This window comes from Carcharodon carcharias, chromosome 16 (genome assembly GCF_017639515.1).
Source record: "Carcharodon carcharias isolate sCarCar2 chromosome 16, sCarCar2.pri, whole genome shotgun sequence".
Classification (NCBI taxonomy): Eukaryota; Metazoa; Chordata; class Chondrichthyes; order Lamniformes; family Lamnidae; genus Carcharodon; species Carcharodon carcharias.
In genome coordinates, this window is record NC_054482.1 from 59,755,096 (window position 1) to 59,773,701 (window position 18,606).

General features: G+C 40.8%; 1 protein-coding gene across 2 annotated transcripts in view; it reads left to right on the forward strand.

The window, feature by feature from the left end:
- The first annotated feature begins 5,403 nt into the window (after nt 1-5,403).
- Nucleotides 5,404-18,606, forward strand: part of srsf11 (serine and arginine rich splicing factor 11) — a 36,177-nt gene continuing 22,974 nt past the window's right edge. The window contains exons 1-3 of one of the 2 annotated variants that reach the window (XM_041207660.1): nt 5,404-5,759; nt 12,867-13,000; nt 16,147-16,256. In XM_041207660.1, the coding sequence (XP_041063594.1) occupies nt 5,644-5,759; nt 12,867-13,000; nt 16,147-16,256 (360 nt within the window). In that variant the 5' untranslated portion in view covers nt 5,404-5,643. Of the gene's footprint in view, nt 5,760-12,866; nt 13,001-15,708; nt 15,829-16,146; nt 16,257-18,606 lie in introns of those variants that run through there. The other variant, XM_041207661.1, reaches the window with a different exon arrangement.

The following is an 18,606-nucleotide window of genomic DNA, read 5'->3' on the forward strand; positions in this document are numbered from 1 at the left end:
CCACGTAAGGAGCTATTAGGACAGGTGATCAAAACTTTGATCAGAGAGGTAGGTTTTAAGGAGTATCTTAAAGATGAAAAGGCAGGGGTTTAGAAGGAATGTCTGAGTTTTGGGCCCAGGCAACTGAAGGCACTGTTGCCAATGGTTGAGCAATGAAAACTGAGGTGCACAAGGGGCCAGAATTGGAAGGGCACAAAGATTTCAGAGAGTTGTAGGATGGAAGTAAATTACAGACATAGGGAGGAGAAGGCTGTCAGGCTAGTCCACTGTAATAGCTACATATAGTTCAATGGAGCCACCTCCTAAATAATTGGGTTCTAAATGTTTTTTTATTCATCCAAGGCATGGGGCATTACTGGCAAGACCAACATTTATTGCCCATCCCCAATCACCCTTCAGAAGATGGTTGTGAGCTTGCTTCTTGAATTGCTGCAGTTTGTGCCTTTGGTACACCCACACAGCTGTTACATAGTGTTTCATGGTTTTGATTCAGCGCCAATGAAGGAACGGCAATATATTTCTAAGTTAGAATGGTGCATGACTTGTGTTCCCATGTGTCAGGTGCCCTTGTCCTTTTAGGTGGTAGAGGTTGCAAGTTTGGAGGATGCTGTCGAAGAAGTCTTAACGACTTGCTGCATTGCATCTCGGAGATGGTACACACTACAGCCAAGTTGCAAAGCTGGTGGAAGCATTGAATGCTTAAGGTGGTGGATGGGGTGCCAAACAAGTGGGCTGGATGGTGTTGAACTTCTTGAGTATTATTGGAGCTACATTCATCCAGACAAGTAGAGAATAATCCATCACACCCCTGGTTTGTGCCCTGTAGATGGTGGAAAAGCTTTGGGGAGTTAGGTGATGAGTGAGTTGCTGCAGAATTCCCAGCCTTTCATCTAGTCTTGTGGACGTGCCACTTATGTTGCTATTCCTGTTAACGGGACCCTTGCGATTCAGAGATGCTAATGGCATTGAATGTCATGGCGAGGTGGTTAAACTGCCCATATAATAAAAGCAAAATACTGCAGATGCTGGAAATCTGAAATAAAAACAGAAAATGTTGGAGAAGCTCAGTAGGTCTGGTAGCATCCGAGGAGAAACAGGGTTAATGTTTCAATTAAACACAGAGATAAAAACAAAAAAACTGCGGATGCTGGAAATCCAAAACAAAAACAAAAACAGAATTACCTGGAAAAACTCAGCAGATCTGGCAGCATCGGCGGAGAAGAAAAGAGTTGACGTTTCGAGTCCTCATGACCCTTCGACAGAACTTGAGTTCGAGTCCAAGAAAGAGTTGAAATATAAGCTGGTTTAAGGTGTGTGTGTGGGGGCCGGAGAGATAGAGAGAGAGAGAGGTGGGGGGGGGTGTGGTTGTAGGGACAAACAAGCAGTGATAGAAGCAGATCATCAAAAGATGTCAACGACAATAGTACAATAGAACACATAGGTGTTAAAGTTAAAGTTGGTGATATTATCTAAACGAATGTGCTAATTAAGAATGGATGGTAGGGCACTCAAGGTATAGCTCTAGTGGGGTATTTTTTTAAATAATGGAAATAGGTGGGAAAATGAAAATCTTTATAATTTATTGGGAAAAAAAGGGAAGGGGGAAACAGAAAGGAGGTGGGGATGGGGGAGGGAGCTCACGACCTAAAGTTGTTGAATTCAATATTCAGTCCGGATGGCTGTAAAGTGCCTAGTCGGAAGATGAGGTGTTGTTCCTCCAGTTTGCGTTGGGCTTCACTGGAACAATGCAGCAAGCCAAGGACAGACATGTGGGCAAGAGAGCAGGGTGGAGTGTTAAAATGGCAAGCGAAAGGGAGGTTTGGGTCATTCTTGCGGACAGACCGCAGGTGTTCTGCAAAGCGGTCGCCCAGTTTACGTTTGGTCTCTCCAATGTAGAGGAGACCACATTGGGAGCAACGAATGCAGTAGACTAAGTTGGGGGAAATGCAAATGAAATGCTGCTTCACTTGAAAGGAGTGTTTGGGTCCTTGGACGGTGGGGAGAGAGGAAGTGAAGGGGCAGGTGTTGCATCTTTTGCGTGGGCATGGGGTGGTGCCATAGGAGGGGGTTGAGGAGTAGGGGGTGATGGAGGAGTGGACCAGGGTGTCCCGGAGGGAGCGATCCCTACGGAATGCCGATAAGGGGGGTGAAGGGAAGATGTGTTTGGTGGTGGCATCATGCTGGAGTTGGCGGAAATGGCGGAGGATGATCCTTTGAATGCGGAGGCTGGTGGGGTGATAAGTGAGGACAAGGGGGACCCTATCATGTTTCTGGGAGGGAGGAGAAGGCGTGAGGGCGGATGCGCGGGAGATGGGCCGGACACGGTTGAGGGCCCTGTCAACGACCGTGGGTGGAAAACCTCGGCTAAGGAAGAAGGAGGACATGTCAGAGGAACTGTTTTTGAATGTAGCGTCATCGGAACAGATGCGACGGAGGCGAAGGAACTGAGAGAATGGGATGGAGTCCTTACAGGAAGCGGGGTGTGAGGAGCTGTAGTCGAGATAGCTGTGGGAGTCGGTGGGTTTGTAATGGATATTGGTGGACAGTCTATCACCAGAGATTGAGACAGAGAGGTCAAGGAAGGGAAGGGAAGTGTCAGAGATGGACCACGTGAAAATGATGGAGGGGTGGAGATTGGAAGCAAAATTAATAAATTTTTCCAAGTCCCGACGAGAGCATGAAGCGGCACCAAAGTAACCATCGATGTACCGGAGAAAGAGTTGTGGAAGGGGGCCGGAGTAGGACTGCAACAAGGAATGTTCCACATACCCCATAAAGAGACAGGCATAGCTGGGGCCCATGCGGGTACCCATAGCCACACCTTTTATTTGGAGGAAGTGAGAGGAGTTGAAGGAGAAATTGTTCAGCGTGAGAACAAGTTCAGCCAGACGGAGGAGAGTAGTGGTGGATGGGGATTGTTCGGGCCTCTGTTCGAGGAAGAAGCTAAGGGCCCTCAGACCATCCTGGTGGGGGATGGAGGTGTAGAGGGATTGGACGTCCATGGTGAAGAGGAAGCGGTTGGGGCCAGGGAACTGGAAATTGTTGATGTGAGGTAAGGTGTCAGAGGAATCACGGATGTAGGTGGGAAGGGACTGGACAAGGGGAGAGAGAAGAGAGTCAAGATAATGAGAAATGATTTCTGTGGGGCAGGAGCAAGCTGAGACAATCGGTCTACAGGGGCAGTTCTGTTTGTGGATTTTGGGTAGGAGATAGAAGCGGGCCGTCCGAGGTTAGGCGACTATCAGGTTGGAAGCTGTGGGAGGGAGATCCCCAGAGGAGATGAGGTCAGTGACAGTCCTGGAAACAATGGCTTGATGTTCAGTGGTGGGGTCATGGTCCAGGGAGAGGTAGGAGGAAGTGTCTGCGAGTTGACGCTCAGCCTCCGCGAGGTAGAGGTCAGTGCGCCAGACAACAACAGCACCACCCTTGTCAGCGGGTTTGATGACAATGTCAGGGTTGGACCTGAGAGAATGGAGTGCAGTAAGTTCAGAGAGAGACAGGTTAGAATGGGTGAGAGAAGCAGAGAAATTGAGACGACTAATGTCGCGCCGACAGTTCTCAATGAAAAGATCGAGAGAAGGTAAGAATCCAGAGGGAGGGGTCCAGGTGGAGGGAGAATATTGGAGATGGGTAAAAGGATCCGTTGAACTGGGAGAGGACTCCTGCCCAAAGAAGTGACCCCGGAGACGAAGACGGCAGAAGAAGAGTTCAGTATCATGCCGAGCCCGAAATTCATTGAGGTGAGGGCGTAAGGGTATGAAACTAAATCCTTTGCTGAGCACTGAACGTTCAGCATCGGAGAGGGGAAGGTCAGGGGGTATAGTGAATACACGGCTGGGGTTGGGATTGGAAGAAAGGGTGGGGACGGAGGGACAGGCAGGGGTGGAGGGTCCTAGCTGGGTGTTAGTGTCGATGAGTTGTTGGAGCTTGCGTTCCTTAGCCCTTTTTTCTCCAATAAATTATAAAGATTTTCCTTTTCCCACCTATTTCCATTATTTAAAAAAATACCCCACTAGAGCTATACCTTGAGTGCCCTACCATCCATTCTTAATTAGCACATTCGTTTAGATAATATCACCAACTTTAACTTTAACACCTATGTGTTCTATTGTACTATTGTCGTTGACATCTTTTGATGATCTGCTTCTATCACTGCTTGTTTGTCCCTACAACCACACCACCCCCCTCCACCTCTCTCTCTCTCTATCTCTCCACCCCCCCACACACACACCTTAAACCAGCTTATATTTCAACTCTTTCTTGGACTCAAACTCAAGTTCTGTCGAAGGGTCATGAGGACTCGAAACGTCAACTCTTTTCTTCTCCGCCGATGCTGCCAGACCTGCTGAGTTTTTCCAGGTAATTCTGTTTTTGTTTTGGATTTCCAGCATCCGCAGTTTTTTTGTTTTTATTTAGATAAAACTATATGCTTCTTCCAAGACCAAGGCTAAAATGCTCCACCCCTAAGATTCCCCATGCTTAGGACTGATTGGTATATACAGTCACATGATCTGCATAACAGTAAGAAATTGTTTAACTTCGAATCATTACAGGGGTAAAGAAAAAAGCACAGCATAATGGGTTAGTTTAGCTACACCTAGAGAAAATCATAGACACTGGGAAGAAGCAAAATTTGGCTTCTTCTTGGAAGTAAAACAGGAAGATGCAAAAGCAGTTATTTTCCTCATATCTCTTCCATTTCTCTTTTGGAGGTCAATGTGTGGAATTCTCCAGATGATCGTAGCTGCTTCACCCCGAGTTTGCAGTGGTTTCTGTCGAGGTTCACCCCGAGCAGTTCTGTGACACAGGACTCTGTGCCCTACGAGCTGTTCCCAGGGACACACACCAGGACAAACATCAACTGCAGCTGGAGGATCATCAACTCGGTGAAAGACGCTCTTTGGTCTGCCCGAAACTTGTTGGTCTTCCGGGGGAGAGTTGTCCCCAACCGAGTGTTGCAGACTGGCACATTCCAAGGTCCAGGACTACGTGTTGAAGGACACACTAAAGCTTGGGTCTGCCGCCGCAAAGGCGCAATGGGGAAAGGTCACTGTCTAAGACCTTTCTGCCATAGTGCACCGAGGGACTGGGAACTGCTAAAATCCCCTCGGGCTGTACAGCTCAAAATGAAAGTCAGCAAATGATTGTAATATTCATTTATTGTACTGATGCATTTCGTGATACACATTGTAAAAGTTGAACCTGATTATATTTTTGTGATGGTGATTTTGAAATGGTTTGAAATGTTGTTGAAGATATTTTATGAATAAAGTATATTTTTGCAAAAAAAAAACCCGGGTTTGATGATGAAGACTCACAGCTCCCTCTAGCGCGACCACCTCCACCGCCGGCCACCACCCACTGAAGGAGGGCGGCGGGAGGGGAGTGCGCTGCGCATGCGCAGCCAGACTAGCGGGATTGTGGGATACTGCGGTGCCTGCCCGTTGTTGTTGAAGGTTTCGGGCGAAGACCCGAGAATTTTTCAGGACCGATTAATTGTCTTTAAATTGTCACATTATCCTCTCCCATTTTCTTTTCTTCTGTATTTTTAATGTCTTAGGTTCGAGAAAACGTCGTGGAAAAATTCGGATTGAGAAAATCATTTCCATTTTTCCAAAAAAAGGCTTTTTTAAAAAAAACGATATGGCTACAGACGTCATTCAAGTGACCAATGTTTCGCCGAGCGCCACCTCGGAGCAGATGAAAACTCTGTTCGGGTTTCTGGGCAAAATCGACGAGTTGCGTCTCTTCCCTTCAGAGTGAGTAACTCCAAACTCCCAGGCAGGCCCGGGGCCTAGGCCGCTCCGAATCCGGCGCGAAACGCTTCAATTTTTCCTCTTTTTTTTTGAGGGGAAGTGGGTTTTCTACGCGGACTGTGTTTCACGGATGTACGATTTGAAATTTTTTTTTCCTGATAATATCAAAGAGGTTCGTCTCTTCTAACGAACAGTGGAGCTGCCGACCTCTTCCACTTCAGGGATTCGCCGCCATCTCACACGCACCATTCCCTCGCCCTCCCTTCCTTCCAATATTCAGCCTCTTTTATTAGGATTCATAATGGGTGGTGGTCTCATCATTTTGAAAGAAATAGAATACTTTTGCTCATAAGGTTTTTCCTTTAAAGTACCAAAGTTAGGTTTTTCACTAGCCGTGTGAAGTAAAATGGCCGCCAATATAAAGCCTTCCTTTAGAACCGCCAGGCGATCGTTTTTAAAGCTTTTTACACTTCATTATTGAACGATATAGTGAAATAATACAAGTTTAGTAAATATGTAGATTAGTAAATGGGCAGAGATATGTCATGAATAAAATCAATTGCATGTTATGTGAAAGTATGACGAGTAGCTAAAAGTAGGCTCGAGGCCTACTCCTCGTGTTTATTAAATGGGGGGGGAAGCAATTTAGTAATTGAGGCAAAAATGGTTGGACGAAAAAGTAAATGTAATTGTTTACGTTTTTGCAAAAGTCAGTAGTCATCGGCCAAATTTGTAATTTTAACTGAAAAACATTCTAGATTACAGGATGTAACCCTGAAAAACTGGTGAAATAATTTGAACTGATTTAATTGCTGTCAACACGACTCTTTTTCTTTTAAAAATCTGGAAAGACGTAATTTGATCAGGTATTTGAGCTTGACATCAAGAGTTGGTTAAAAAAAGGGTTATGAATATTTTTTTTAAAGTCCTTTTTAATCCCTCTTCAAAATATTGTCTGAAGCTTTGGTTGGTTAAACTCTAGAAACCTTTTTTTGATATATAGCTAGGTTCCCATCCTCTGAGTGAGACTTAGTTGTCAGGCATTTTATTGAGGCATGAGAAGAATAGTGTACAATCTTAATTACCATTTAAGTAGCTTCTGTTTGCTTCTAGTTCAGGATGTATGTGTTTGCTAATTTTAAGTACTGATTGACTAGAGATGAGTATGTGCATTTACAATTACAGTGCATTACTAAGCTACTGTTAATCACCTAGAACTAAGTTAGGTCAGGGAATTGGCTTGCAGGTTTGCCTGTAGCTTCAAGTATATCTGTGCCATCCCTGTATCAGTGAACTACAATGTCATCATCAGGGATCCCTTGCTATTTACACTACATACTATCTTGTAGTCCTGATAGTTTCAGTACTGTTTTTGTCACACTTGAGCTGATTGCTGGAAAATATCCATGAGATTTAATGTCAAAAGTACACATCTCTTTTAAATTAGCTAAAGAATACTTTTTATGTTCAACAACAACATAAACTTGCTAGATAATAGTTTTTTTGGAATTTTTCCTTTGATAAGAGATGACTTACCAAGTTCCTAAGACAGCGCTGCCAAAGAAGAATAAAAGATCACAATGATCAGATGATGCTAACATTTAGTTTAAAATGTTTTAAAGTTATGACAGGAAGGGGGTAGGAATTCCATAGTTCCAACATCCTGTGTAAGTGAGATTGCATTAAGCCTTGATTCCAGCACTATGATAGGGGCAAGAGCTTAAGTATTCCGTTCTTGAATGGAGTTGGACATTCAAGTTTACCTGGGTAAGTTTTAGAATAAAAGGGTAATACAGGGCATTTCATGATATCGTTTTAAGCTAAGAATTTGAATTCCTCTTGTGTAAAATTAACTGCTTGTAACCTTAATCTCTTTTTAAAATAACAAAAACTTAGTCTTGGATGTGGCGCACACTCCTCATACCATGCATCCTGCTATCACAATTTGAGTACAATCAACACTTGCAATGTAACATTACAATGTAACAGTTTGAAAGCATGTAAGCAATTGCTTGGTGGTATAAACAGGCCTCCCACCACTGATGGAGCAGTGGTACATATTGTCCAAGTCTGTCTGGCATTTGCTTCTTTCTCACCAGCTAAGTTTTGTTTTAATTTGATATTTTTAAATTTTATTTCTGTATTTATGCCTCTTTCTCCATTTCCACTCTTACCTTGCTTCCCTCCAGTTTCCTAACCTTCCTGTTCACCCACTGCCTATCTTCACAGCCTTGTGTTAAAACTTCTCTCAGCCAGTTGAAGGAGACCAGAAGCTAATCCAGTCACAAGTGAGACATTACAGATGTGTAGCTCCTAACTGCCTAGCCCACGACCTGTGTCAATAAATGTCGTTTTATACATTTGAGTATAATCAATTAAACAAATTAACTAATTAATAGCCACTTCAAAAGGAGCACTGTAACAAAAATCAAAAGCTTCAACAGAAACTTAGCAAATTAAATTAATGTTCCTGGGACTGATGATACACTCCAGCTGCTCGTGTCTCTTTATATGTACACATTATTACCCAATACCCCATCTGTAAACATTTAACCTTAATTTATACAATCAACATCTTAGTTAGTTGTATTGGTATTCCTGGCAACCTCACTTACATTTTTGCATCTATTGCTTGACTACTTAAAAGCTAATATATTTCCTTCTACCATTTAAACCTTGCTGTCAGCCCAACTGCTTAAATTTTAGATTTATTTTGCTGTGCTGCTTAAATTTTGTGAACGTACAAAATAAGAGCAGAAGTAGGTCATTTGGGCCCTCGAGCCTTTTAATAAGCTCATGGCTGGTCTGTTCGTGTTTTGAATTCCACCTTCTCATCTATCCCTGATGACCTTTACGTTGTTAGGCAAGGGTATCATATCTACCTCTTGCCTTAAAAATACTTATGACCCCGCCTCCACAGCCTTCTGAGGTAGTGTTCCAGAGGCACATGATTCTAGTTCTGGACTCCATCACAAGGGGAAACATACTTTCCATGTCCACCTTGTCAAGACTGTTCAGGATCTTGTACTTCAATCAAGTCACTCCTCACTCTTCTAAACTCCAGTGAAAACAAATCCAGTCTGTCCAACCTTTCCTTATAAGAAAGCTTGCTCATTCCAGATGTCAATCTAATAAACCACCTATGCTCCAACATATTTACATCCTCCTTAAAATGAGGAGACCAAAACTGCACACAGTATTCAAGATGTGGTCTCACCAATGCCCTGTAATTTGGAGCATAACATCCTTTTACTGTTCACTTCCTTTCATACTGAAGGATAGCATTCCATTAGCCACCCTAATTGCTCCTTACTAACCTTTTGTGATTCATGCACTAGAACACCTAGATCCCTCTGTACCTAGGAATTCTACAGTTGTTTTCCATTTAAGAAATACTCTTTTTATATTCTTCCTGCCAAGTGAACAACTTCACATATTCCCAAGTCATATTCTCTGCTGGATTTTTGCCCATTCCCTTTCACAAAACCATGCTGACTCTTTCTGATTACCATGAGTTTTTCTGATCGATTCTAACACCTTCCCCACAACAGACATCAAGCTAATTGGCCTATAGTTTCATGTTTTCTGCTTCCCTCCCTTCTTGAATAGAGGGGTTATATTTGTTACTTTCCGGCCTGATCGAACCTTTCCAGAATCTAGTGAATTTTGGAAAATTGACACCAATGCATCTACTACCTCATTAGCCACCTCTTTTATCACTTGTTCTGCTGCTTAAATTGCTACTTTATTTTCCAGCTGTACTGCTTAGATTATAATAGCCTGCTACTTAAATTACAAATTTCTCTTGTGGTCTTGTAGCTAAATTTAAGTACTTCCTTCAACCTAATACTTTAATGATTTCATATGTACATATTAATATACAATATTTAACATGAGGTATCATTTCTCCTATAAACACATTATTATGTTTACTTACATCACAAGACTTGTGTTTCAGAAGAAATCCTTTCACTATAAACTGCTTTGGGACACCCTAAGACTTTATAGGCACTGCGTGAACGGAAGTTAAGTTTATATACTGAATTAATATTAATATAATAGTACAACATATCTAATGACTCACTGAACACCACAATTATGTGTGTGTGTGTGTATACATATATATATATATATACACACACACACACACACTATATAAAATATATATGTATATATATCCGTGTATTTGACATTAATGACAAGGGTAAGAAGTTGTATGCTTGCACCTAGCTACCAGAAACACACATTTGATATTCTGGTGTGTAATTAAAAATCTATAATATTGCTAAATTTTTAATCAATGCTAGTGCAACTACTTCCAGTTTAATAATGTTTGTTTAGGAATGGATTCTTACTTTTTTACCCAATAAAATTATAGTGCACCACAATGACCAAGCAATACATTTTCAACACTTGGACTTATTCATACAGGGAATGTTTCACGGCTACCACGTTTGATATATTGGAAGTACTACTTAGTGCTTATGAGTTATAAAATCAATTTATGCTTTTTTTTTAAAGTCTGTTCATGATTGGCCACATTTGTTTTTATTTTCTCTAAATCCTTTCAGCATTAACTCAAGTTCCAGCTACAGCCTTGACTCCAGGCGGCCCCCTGGAGAAATAACTATTGTACTCATATGTTGCGGATTGTAACCTGCATCAAAGTGCAAGCTGCTGATACTTTAAATATGTGACACTGAACTTTGCAAGTATATATCCACATTTAAAATAAAGTACTCTTATCTCAAGTTCGTGAATTAACGAATTGCCTTCTGTTTTAAAAGTATGTTTACTGTAAAGAAACTGCAAAATACCAGGTTATACAAAAACATCAATTATCTTCTGATGGTTTCACTGTTCTAATGGTGCCACCCCCAGTTAGACTGACCTTTTTGTTTCTTTCCTTCAGGGTCCCAGATTTTTTTTTAAACTTGTGTTGCAGTGGTTACATGATATATACTGGCTCATTTCTTTCAAGCTCATGAATGTTTCAAGGTTCTTTGGAGTAGCTTAAAAAAAAGAAGCTTTCGAAATAAGTGACCTAACCTTTTTCTTCCAACTTTCTAATGGAGAAAATATAAAACATCACCCAGGTGATTATGGAGGTGCCAGCCATGATTGATAGGGATGGCAATCTAGTATAAATTGGTTAGACTCAACATCACCTCCCAACCACCCATCTGTCCAACACTGAGGGAAGTTTCAGATTTCTGGTGATAACCAAGAGGAGAGTTCGGGCTTTGTACCAAACAAGGGGTGAGATTTTTGTTCTAATTTGGAACCTTGAATCTGCATCTAGATCTCTGGGTAGCAGAAAGTGAATGGCACACTGAAAGAAAAGCTTTTGTAGCTGTTTCCTGAATAAAAATGGGTAATATAATAGATGGTAGGTGGAATGAAGCTACTGTTGTTGAGTTTCTTGCTACAGTAATAAAGCTGCATGCTGTTTTTGTCCTCAGAGCCTGTGGTGGGGAAAAAAATTCAAGGAATAAGAAATGTGAAACTAAAGGGGCTAAGAATCAAAAGGCAAGGAAGGAGCACAGAAGAAACACATAAGCAGGAAAAAGAGTTTAATTTATTTTGAGGGGAGTGACTGTTACTGTTGGTTGTACAACTTCAATTTTATATTTGAAGTTTTGGTTGAAGTGATATGAAGGTAAAAACAAAAAAACTGTGGGTGCTGGAAATCCAAAACAAAAACAGAATTACCTGGAAAAACTCAGCAGGTCTGGCAGCATCGGCAGAGAAGAAAAGAGTTGACGTTTCGAGTCCTCATGACCCTTCAACAGAACTTGTTCTGTTGAAGGGTCATGAGGACTCGAGACTGATATGAAGGTATCTGGTGATGTGGCTGTGTGTGTTGGAAGTAATTTTGTGAAGCAATGATGCTGCTGTGCATTCATTGCTCATGAGAAGAGAAAGGACCCAAGTTTTAAAACTTCACATTGAACTAAATTCCAGTTATTTAAAAAAAAGAATTGGGATGGTTCATTATTGAAGTTACAGCTCAGTCCTGAATATAAGATTTTTAATGTACTCAGTGAAATCACCTATCAACTCCAGTTGGTTGGAAGAGATGGTTTAAAATGCCTGAGCAATATAACTGTTGACATTCGCTTTTTGTAGTGGCCAGCATCCCTGCAAATTGCTTCTTGACACACTCACTTTCAGTTGATGACCCAAAACCTTTTCGAAAGGAAATGTAAATGAATCTCTTTTCTCTTTCCAGCAGAACGTTTTTTAAAAAATTCTCTATCAGTAAGTTACGTTGTGCCATCCTTCCAAAATTGTGTTCAAAATCTGATTGCTTGCTGGTGGGCAAAAGTTCTTTAATTATAAATTATGACAGTCTTACCTCATATTTCTTATTCAGAACTGTAATTCTGCCTCACTGAACATTGTTAGTGGCATTGATGCATTAACTATGGCTCTTTCCAGCACTCTTAACAAAGGGGGAAAACCTGTATGGTTTTGGACCCCTTGGCTGAAGAGTGCGTAATTTTTGTTTTTCTTCCTTCGTAGTCACCTTTTGGGAGGGATTCTTAAACCTTGATTGCGGGGCGATATTTTGGGGTTGTGAGCTCCTAGGCTGCAATGACCATTGTTGAGGGGAGTCTCTGGCAGGGCAGTCCTGGGTTCAGCATTGAGGCTCCATTACATGCCCGCACAACTCTTAGCTCCAAAGCCCCATTAGGTTCTTCAAAATGGTTTTGGTAAAACCATTGACCCCCTCCCCACCACTCAGCAATTCGTCACCCCCCCTCCCTAGCAATAAATTGGGGTCATAGTGGGGAATAATTTTGGAAGCCCTGCCTTGTGGGCTTAAGATTTGCTTTCTAGGCCTTCACTTATGGCAATATTTCAAGAATAGCCCAGGCATGTAGGCTTTATTTCTGTTCTTCCCTGTAATGAGTTTGTGCCCGTTGTATGTTGGTAGAAATTATAGTAAAACTGGCTCATTGTTGTCTAGTCTGTTTTGAAGCATATGCACTTGGTATTATTTGAGATGGAAAGATCCTTTCGTAGCAGTTGTCTTTTCATTTTTTAAATAAGATGCAATGTAATCTCAACACTGGTTCAATCATGTTTTGATTTTTTTTCTTTTAGTGAATCCCCATTACCAGTGACGTCTCGTGTGTGTTTCGTAAAGTTTCATGATCCTGACGCTGTGGGAGTGGCGCAGCATTTGACAAACACAGTCTTCATTGACAGAGCTTTGATAGTTGTACCTTACACAGAAGGTTTGTGTTTTATTGCTTGGGGTTTTTTGACCCTTTATAACCTCAGTTGTACCCATTAGAGCATTTTTCAGTAAATTTCATTGTACCAGCATGCTAAACATTAGTGATATTGAAGCATTCACCCTTGGTATACTGCCATCATTAACAAGGAGAATGTATAATGTTAAAGCTGCAGTGTATTTTGAAAAAATTCTGGAAACTGCCTAACTTTTCTGACTGACTTCTGTGGATTCTTTAGAGATTAAATATTAGGACTGACAGTTATGGACAGGACAGTTGCATTTAAAGATGGATTGCACCATAAAAATTAACTACTTTTGACATCAAATTTTTATTTATTAATTTTTTGGCTCTGGATGTGTTATTTGACCAAACCTATGACAGTGCACATTATTGTGTCTTGTGAACAGCACCATCGATAATTACACAATGAGGCCACACATGAGAATATACCTCGATATAATGTCAAATACTAATTGTTTCAAATTAATTGTAATTTCCCTACCATCGTCCATCTTGAATGTGTTGTATTTTGAGTAATTAATGTTTAATACACTGTAGCATTAATATTTACTTAAGTGATTTTCATTCTTAATTTTATCGACTTCAAGTTATAAACATTATAACAAAAATATTTGATTATACACTCAAACTTGAAAGCAATCGCATATTTTTGCATGGGAAACCCAATTTAAGATGGAGATAATAAGTGACTCTACTGGCATTCTAATTACTGTTGGAATATATATGGGTATTTTCAAAAGAATATTTATTTTAATGCAGTACACCAAGGGTTGTTAATGGGGTGGGACAACTTAGTCTAAAGTTTTTAAAAAGTTGGTTAATCCAGCTTTTTATATGTGCTTTTGTGAAGGTGGAGTTGTCTTTTTAATAACCATATTGTTTCATAAAACCCAGAGCATCACCCAAAATAATAAATTCTTCTCTCTGTTATCTGTGTGTGTGATTTTTATAGTGGAGAAGGCAATTGCAGAGCCCCTTCCCTGATGACTGAAAAAGTGGGTCCTCTGCAGCGACAGGGGATTCTAGGCAATTTACAAAAGGCCAGCAAGCATAACAGTCCCCATGTGTTGTCCTGTTGTAATCATTTGTTCTTGTTAACTACCTTTTCTCTTCACTGTTTCTATATTTCTAGGCTTTGATGTTATCCAGTTTAGATTGTATGAAAGAATTCAACAAACTAAGAGAGGGCAGGCTAAAAGAGAAATATACTGAAAGGGATAACGTACTATAGAGTAGGTAATTTTGGCACAATTTATTTTGGTTTGTATGAGACTAGAAAGTGATTGGTAACAATTCAATTTATAAATCAAATTACCCACTTGGAATGGCAACACAAGGCTGTGTAAGCCAAAATGGCCTGCTTTATGGTATCTGCAATCACACATTATACGACACTGATTTTTTTTAAATAAAATTCTCTCAGGGCTCTAGATCAGTTAGTACATTGTGATTGAGCTGCAAAATTCCTTTACTTTTAAAAGTGCTCATTACATTTAACAGGAAAACTTTTGGCCGAGTATCGTATGCCACTTAGTTTAGGTGCACTAAGCCAAGTGACTTAAGGATTTTGGTTAAGATGAAAACATCTCTGGTTTGGTTAGAGAAATCGGTTAATAATTTTTGAAAATTTTGTAAGTTTTGCATAATTGAAGCTTAAGTGCAATTACCCTGTGTACTATTCCCATCAAAATCTAACTTTCCTGGGGCCCTTTGTAGAGTTTTTTTTATTTGCATGATTTAATTTCTGTGTGATTGTGATTTGTTCTGTAATGAAGATCTGGATTAGCTAAATACAACCAAGAAACACGGTAAGCAAGTAATACGTGCAATAACGTGCTCAGCTTGAAAAAGGACTTACAGCATGTCGGAACTCTTGTTTACTGGTAGACAATGGCTGTCAGTTGTCTTTCATTCTTCTGTCTGTTTTCCTTTACCCTTTTTCTTTGTTCTTTCCTTCCTGTCAAATTCCTCTTCCATCTGAGTATGAACACCAAAGGTACATATGAACTGCGTAATAAATTTCATAAATCATTTAAAAGACAATCCTTTAGTTATGACAGTCGGTAGCATCTCAATGATGTAAACGACCCTGATAACGCTATGCTAAGTGCATTCTGTTAATTTTATCAGCACTGCTCAGTACAGAAAGTGGAACCATTGCCTTTGTTTAACAGTGGTTTTTCTTTTTTTGTTGTTGTGTTTTACAGTTCTTTTCCCTGGTTCAGCCAGACCTATTTACCAGGCCCTGCTGAAAATACCACCCAACAGTTTTGCCTTCTGCAGCTAATCCAGTTTCTCTTAAGTGTCCTTTACTTGTTGTATGTTTTCTTGCTGAGGTGCTACACAGTATCTTTATACATGCAGTGCTGATAATTACTATTATCTGTAAAGGATAGAAATGCAGTTGGTGTGTATATATATTTACAGAATGTCACTCTTGATTATGGGGCATTGGGGCACAGTGGCAAATTGATATCTAGTAACATGCAAAAAAAAAAGTGGTTCACTTACACAAAAAGTAGCATTTAATATATAATGAGCAGTATGTTTCAGCTTGTTCATGAATTTCTCCTGTCTAATGGTAAGTTCTAAACAAGTCATAGTGAACTTTTTCATGATTTTGGTCCCTAAATCATAAACTTTTTTTTGTCTTGTGTATCTTGATTTTTCTGTGTGCTTTATAGTGAAGCAGCCGACACGAGTCGCTTGTTCATAAAACATCTTTTGAAAAGTTGAGAGCACAACCCCTGGAGAACCGACTGTGCTTGCTTACGTTTGGTTCATGACTAAAAAATCGAGTACAGGTGATAATATCTTGGCAGTGTTACAAAAAAAAAAGTAGTGTGTATTGTGATATTTATTTATTTTTTACTATAGTATATACTGATTTTTAGATTCAGGGCAAAAAAATCAAATTTTACATCTATGACATTTCATTCTAAAAGTTTAAAGGTTTCAGTTGTAATTAGTAAAACATAAAATCTATTTTAGCAAGATTATAAGTGTACTTTCTACAAGCTAAGGTGCTGAAAACAGTGAGACCTTGTTTTGCTGGGTGTATTTATGTGTAATGTATCAACTTGTGTGGGCTTGTTCTAATGCAGATCTGAATTTTTCTACAGGAGTCATTCCTGATGAATCTAAGGCTTTGTCTCTGTTGGCACCAGCTAATGCAGTGGCAGGTCTGCTGCCTGGAGGTGGACTATTACCTACACCAAATCCTCTGACATCAGTAAGTAAACTCTTCAATTTCAAATTAGTTCAAATAATCAGTTTTTAATGGGATTAATATCTGATGTGTAATTCCAGCATTTTCTACAAATTATTTTGAAATTGCAGCATAGGAACTGAGCTAATCTTAATGTGACTGGATGATGGCACTTAAAGCCCTGAAGCTATTAAGATTAGTGATGAAACTTTCCCATTAGCTCAGTTGATTTTTTTTTCTCTGTTTCAATATAGCCCCTACTACTTAACATGCTCAATTTTAAAGTTGACAGTTGCTTATTTTGGCCAGAAAATGATAATCATTGTACGAACATAAGAATTAGGAGCCATATGGCCCCTTGAACCTGTTCTGCCATTCAATAAGATTGAGACCTCAATTCCATTTTCCTTTTTAACCCCTATACCCTTTGACCCCCTTGTCATTCAAGAATCTGTCTTAACTCCAGCCTTAAAAATATTCGATGACCCGGCCTCCATTGCTCTCTGGGGAAGAGAATTCACAGACTCTCAATCCTCTGAGGAAAATAATTCTCATTTCCTTGTTTTAAGCTGTGACTGCCTAGTTCTAGTTTCTCCCACAAGGGCAAGCATCCTTTCAGCATCTGCCCTGTGAAGTGCCCTCAGGGTCTTGTATGTTTCAATAAGATCGTTTCTTATTCCTCTAAACTCCAATGGATACAGGCCCAACCTGTCCGACCTTCCCTAGTAGGATAACCCTCTCATCCCAGGAATCAGTCAGTCAACCTTCTCTGAACTGCTTGTGCAATTATGCCATATAAATAAGACCAAAACTGTGCACAGTATTCTAGATGTGGTCTCACCAATACCCCATGCAACTGTAGCAAAGTATCCCTACTTTTTATATTCCATTCCCCTTGCAATAAATGACAACATTCCATTTGCCTTCCTAATCACTTGCTGTTCCTGCATATTAACTTTGTGATTCATGTGCCAGGACACCCAGATCGGCCTGTACCTCAAGTTCGGCAATCTCCCCATTTAAATAATACGCTGCTTTTTTTATTCTTCCTGACAAAGAGGACAAGTTCATATTTTCCCACATTATACTCTTATTTGCCAAAATTTTGTCGCTTACTTAACTTTGCAGATTCCTTATGTCCTCTTCACAACTTACTTTCGTACCTAGCTTTGTGGCCATCAGCAAATTTAGCAACCATTCATTCAGCCCCATCATCCAAGTCATTACTATAGCTTGTAAATAGTTGAAGTGCCAGGACTGTGGCACTCCACTTGTCACATCTTGCCAACCTAAAAATGGAGGAGGTGATGGTGTTGTATTGTCGCTGATCTAGTTTCCTAATCCAGAGACCCAGGGTGATGTTCTGGGGGCCTGAGTTCGAATCCCACCCAGATGGTGGAATTTGAATTCAATAAAAATCTGGAATTAAAAATTGAAACCATCGACAAATGTTGTAAAAACCCATCTGGTTCACTAATGTCCTTTAGGGAAGGAAATTTGTCGCCCTTAGTTGGCCTGGCTTATATGTAACTCCAGACCCACAGCAATGTCGTTGGCCTAGCAAGCCAATCAGTTGTAACAAACCGCTACAAAAAAAGAATGAAACCAGACAGACCATCTGACATGGACCTAGACACCGGAAACGACAATGGCACTCGCAGCCCTGTCGGCCCTGCAAAGTCCTTACATCTGAGGGCTAGTGCCAAAATTGGGAGAGCTCTCTCACAGACTAGTCAAACAACAGCCTGACATAGTCATCCTCATGGAATAATGTCCCAGACTCCACCATCACCATCCCAGCAGAGGTGGCGGTACAGTGATATACAGTGAGGAGGGAGTTGCCCTGGGAGTCCTCAACATCAACACTGGCCCCATGAAGTCTCATGGTATCAGGTCAAATTTGGGCAAGGATACCTCCTGCTGATTACCACGTACTACCTCCCCTCAGCTGATGAATCAGTGCTCCTCCATGTTGAACACCACTTGGTAGGAGCACTGAGGGTGGCAGAATGTACTCTGGGTGGGGGACTTCAATATCCATCATCAAGAGTGGGTCAGTAGCACCACTACTGCCCGAGCAGACTGAATCCTAAATGACATAGCTACTAGACTGGGTCTGCAGCAGGTGATGAGGGAACCAACAAGAGGCAAAAACATACTTGACCTCATCCTCACCAACCTGCCTGCCACAGATACGTCTGTCCATGACAGTATCGGTAGGAGTGACCACCACATAGCCATGTGGAAACGAAGTCCCGCCTTCACATTGAGGATACCCTCCATTGTGTTGTGTGGCACTATCACCGTCCTAAATGGGATAGATTTCGAATAAGATCTAGCAAGTCAAGACTGGGCATCCATGAGGTGCTGTGGG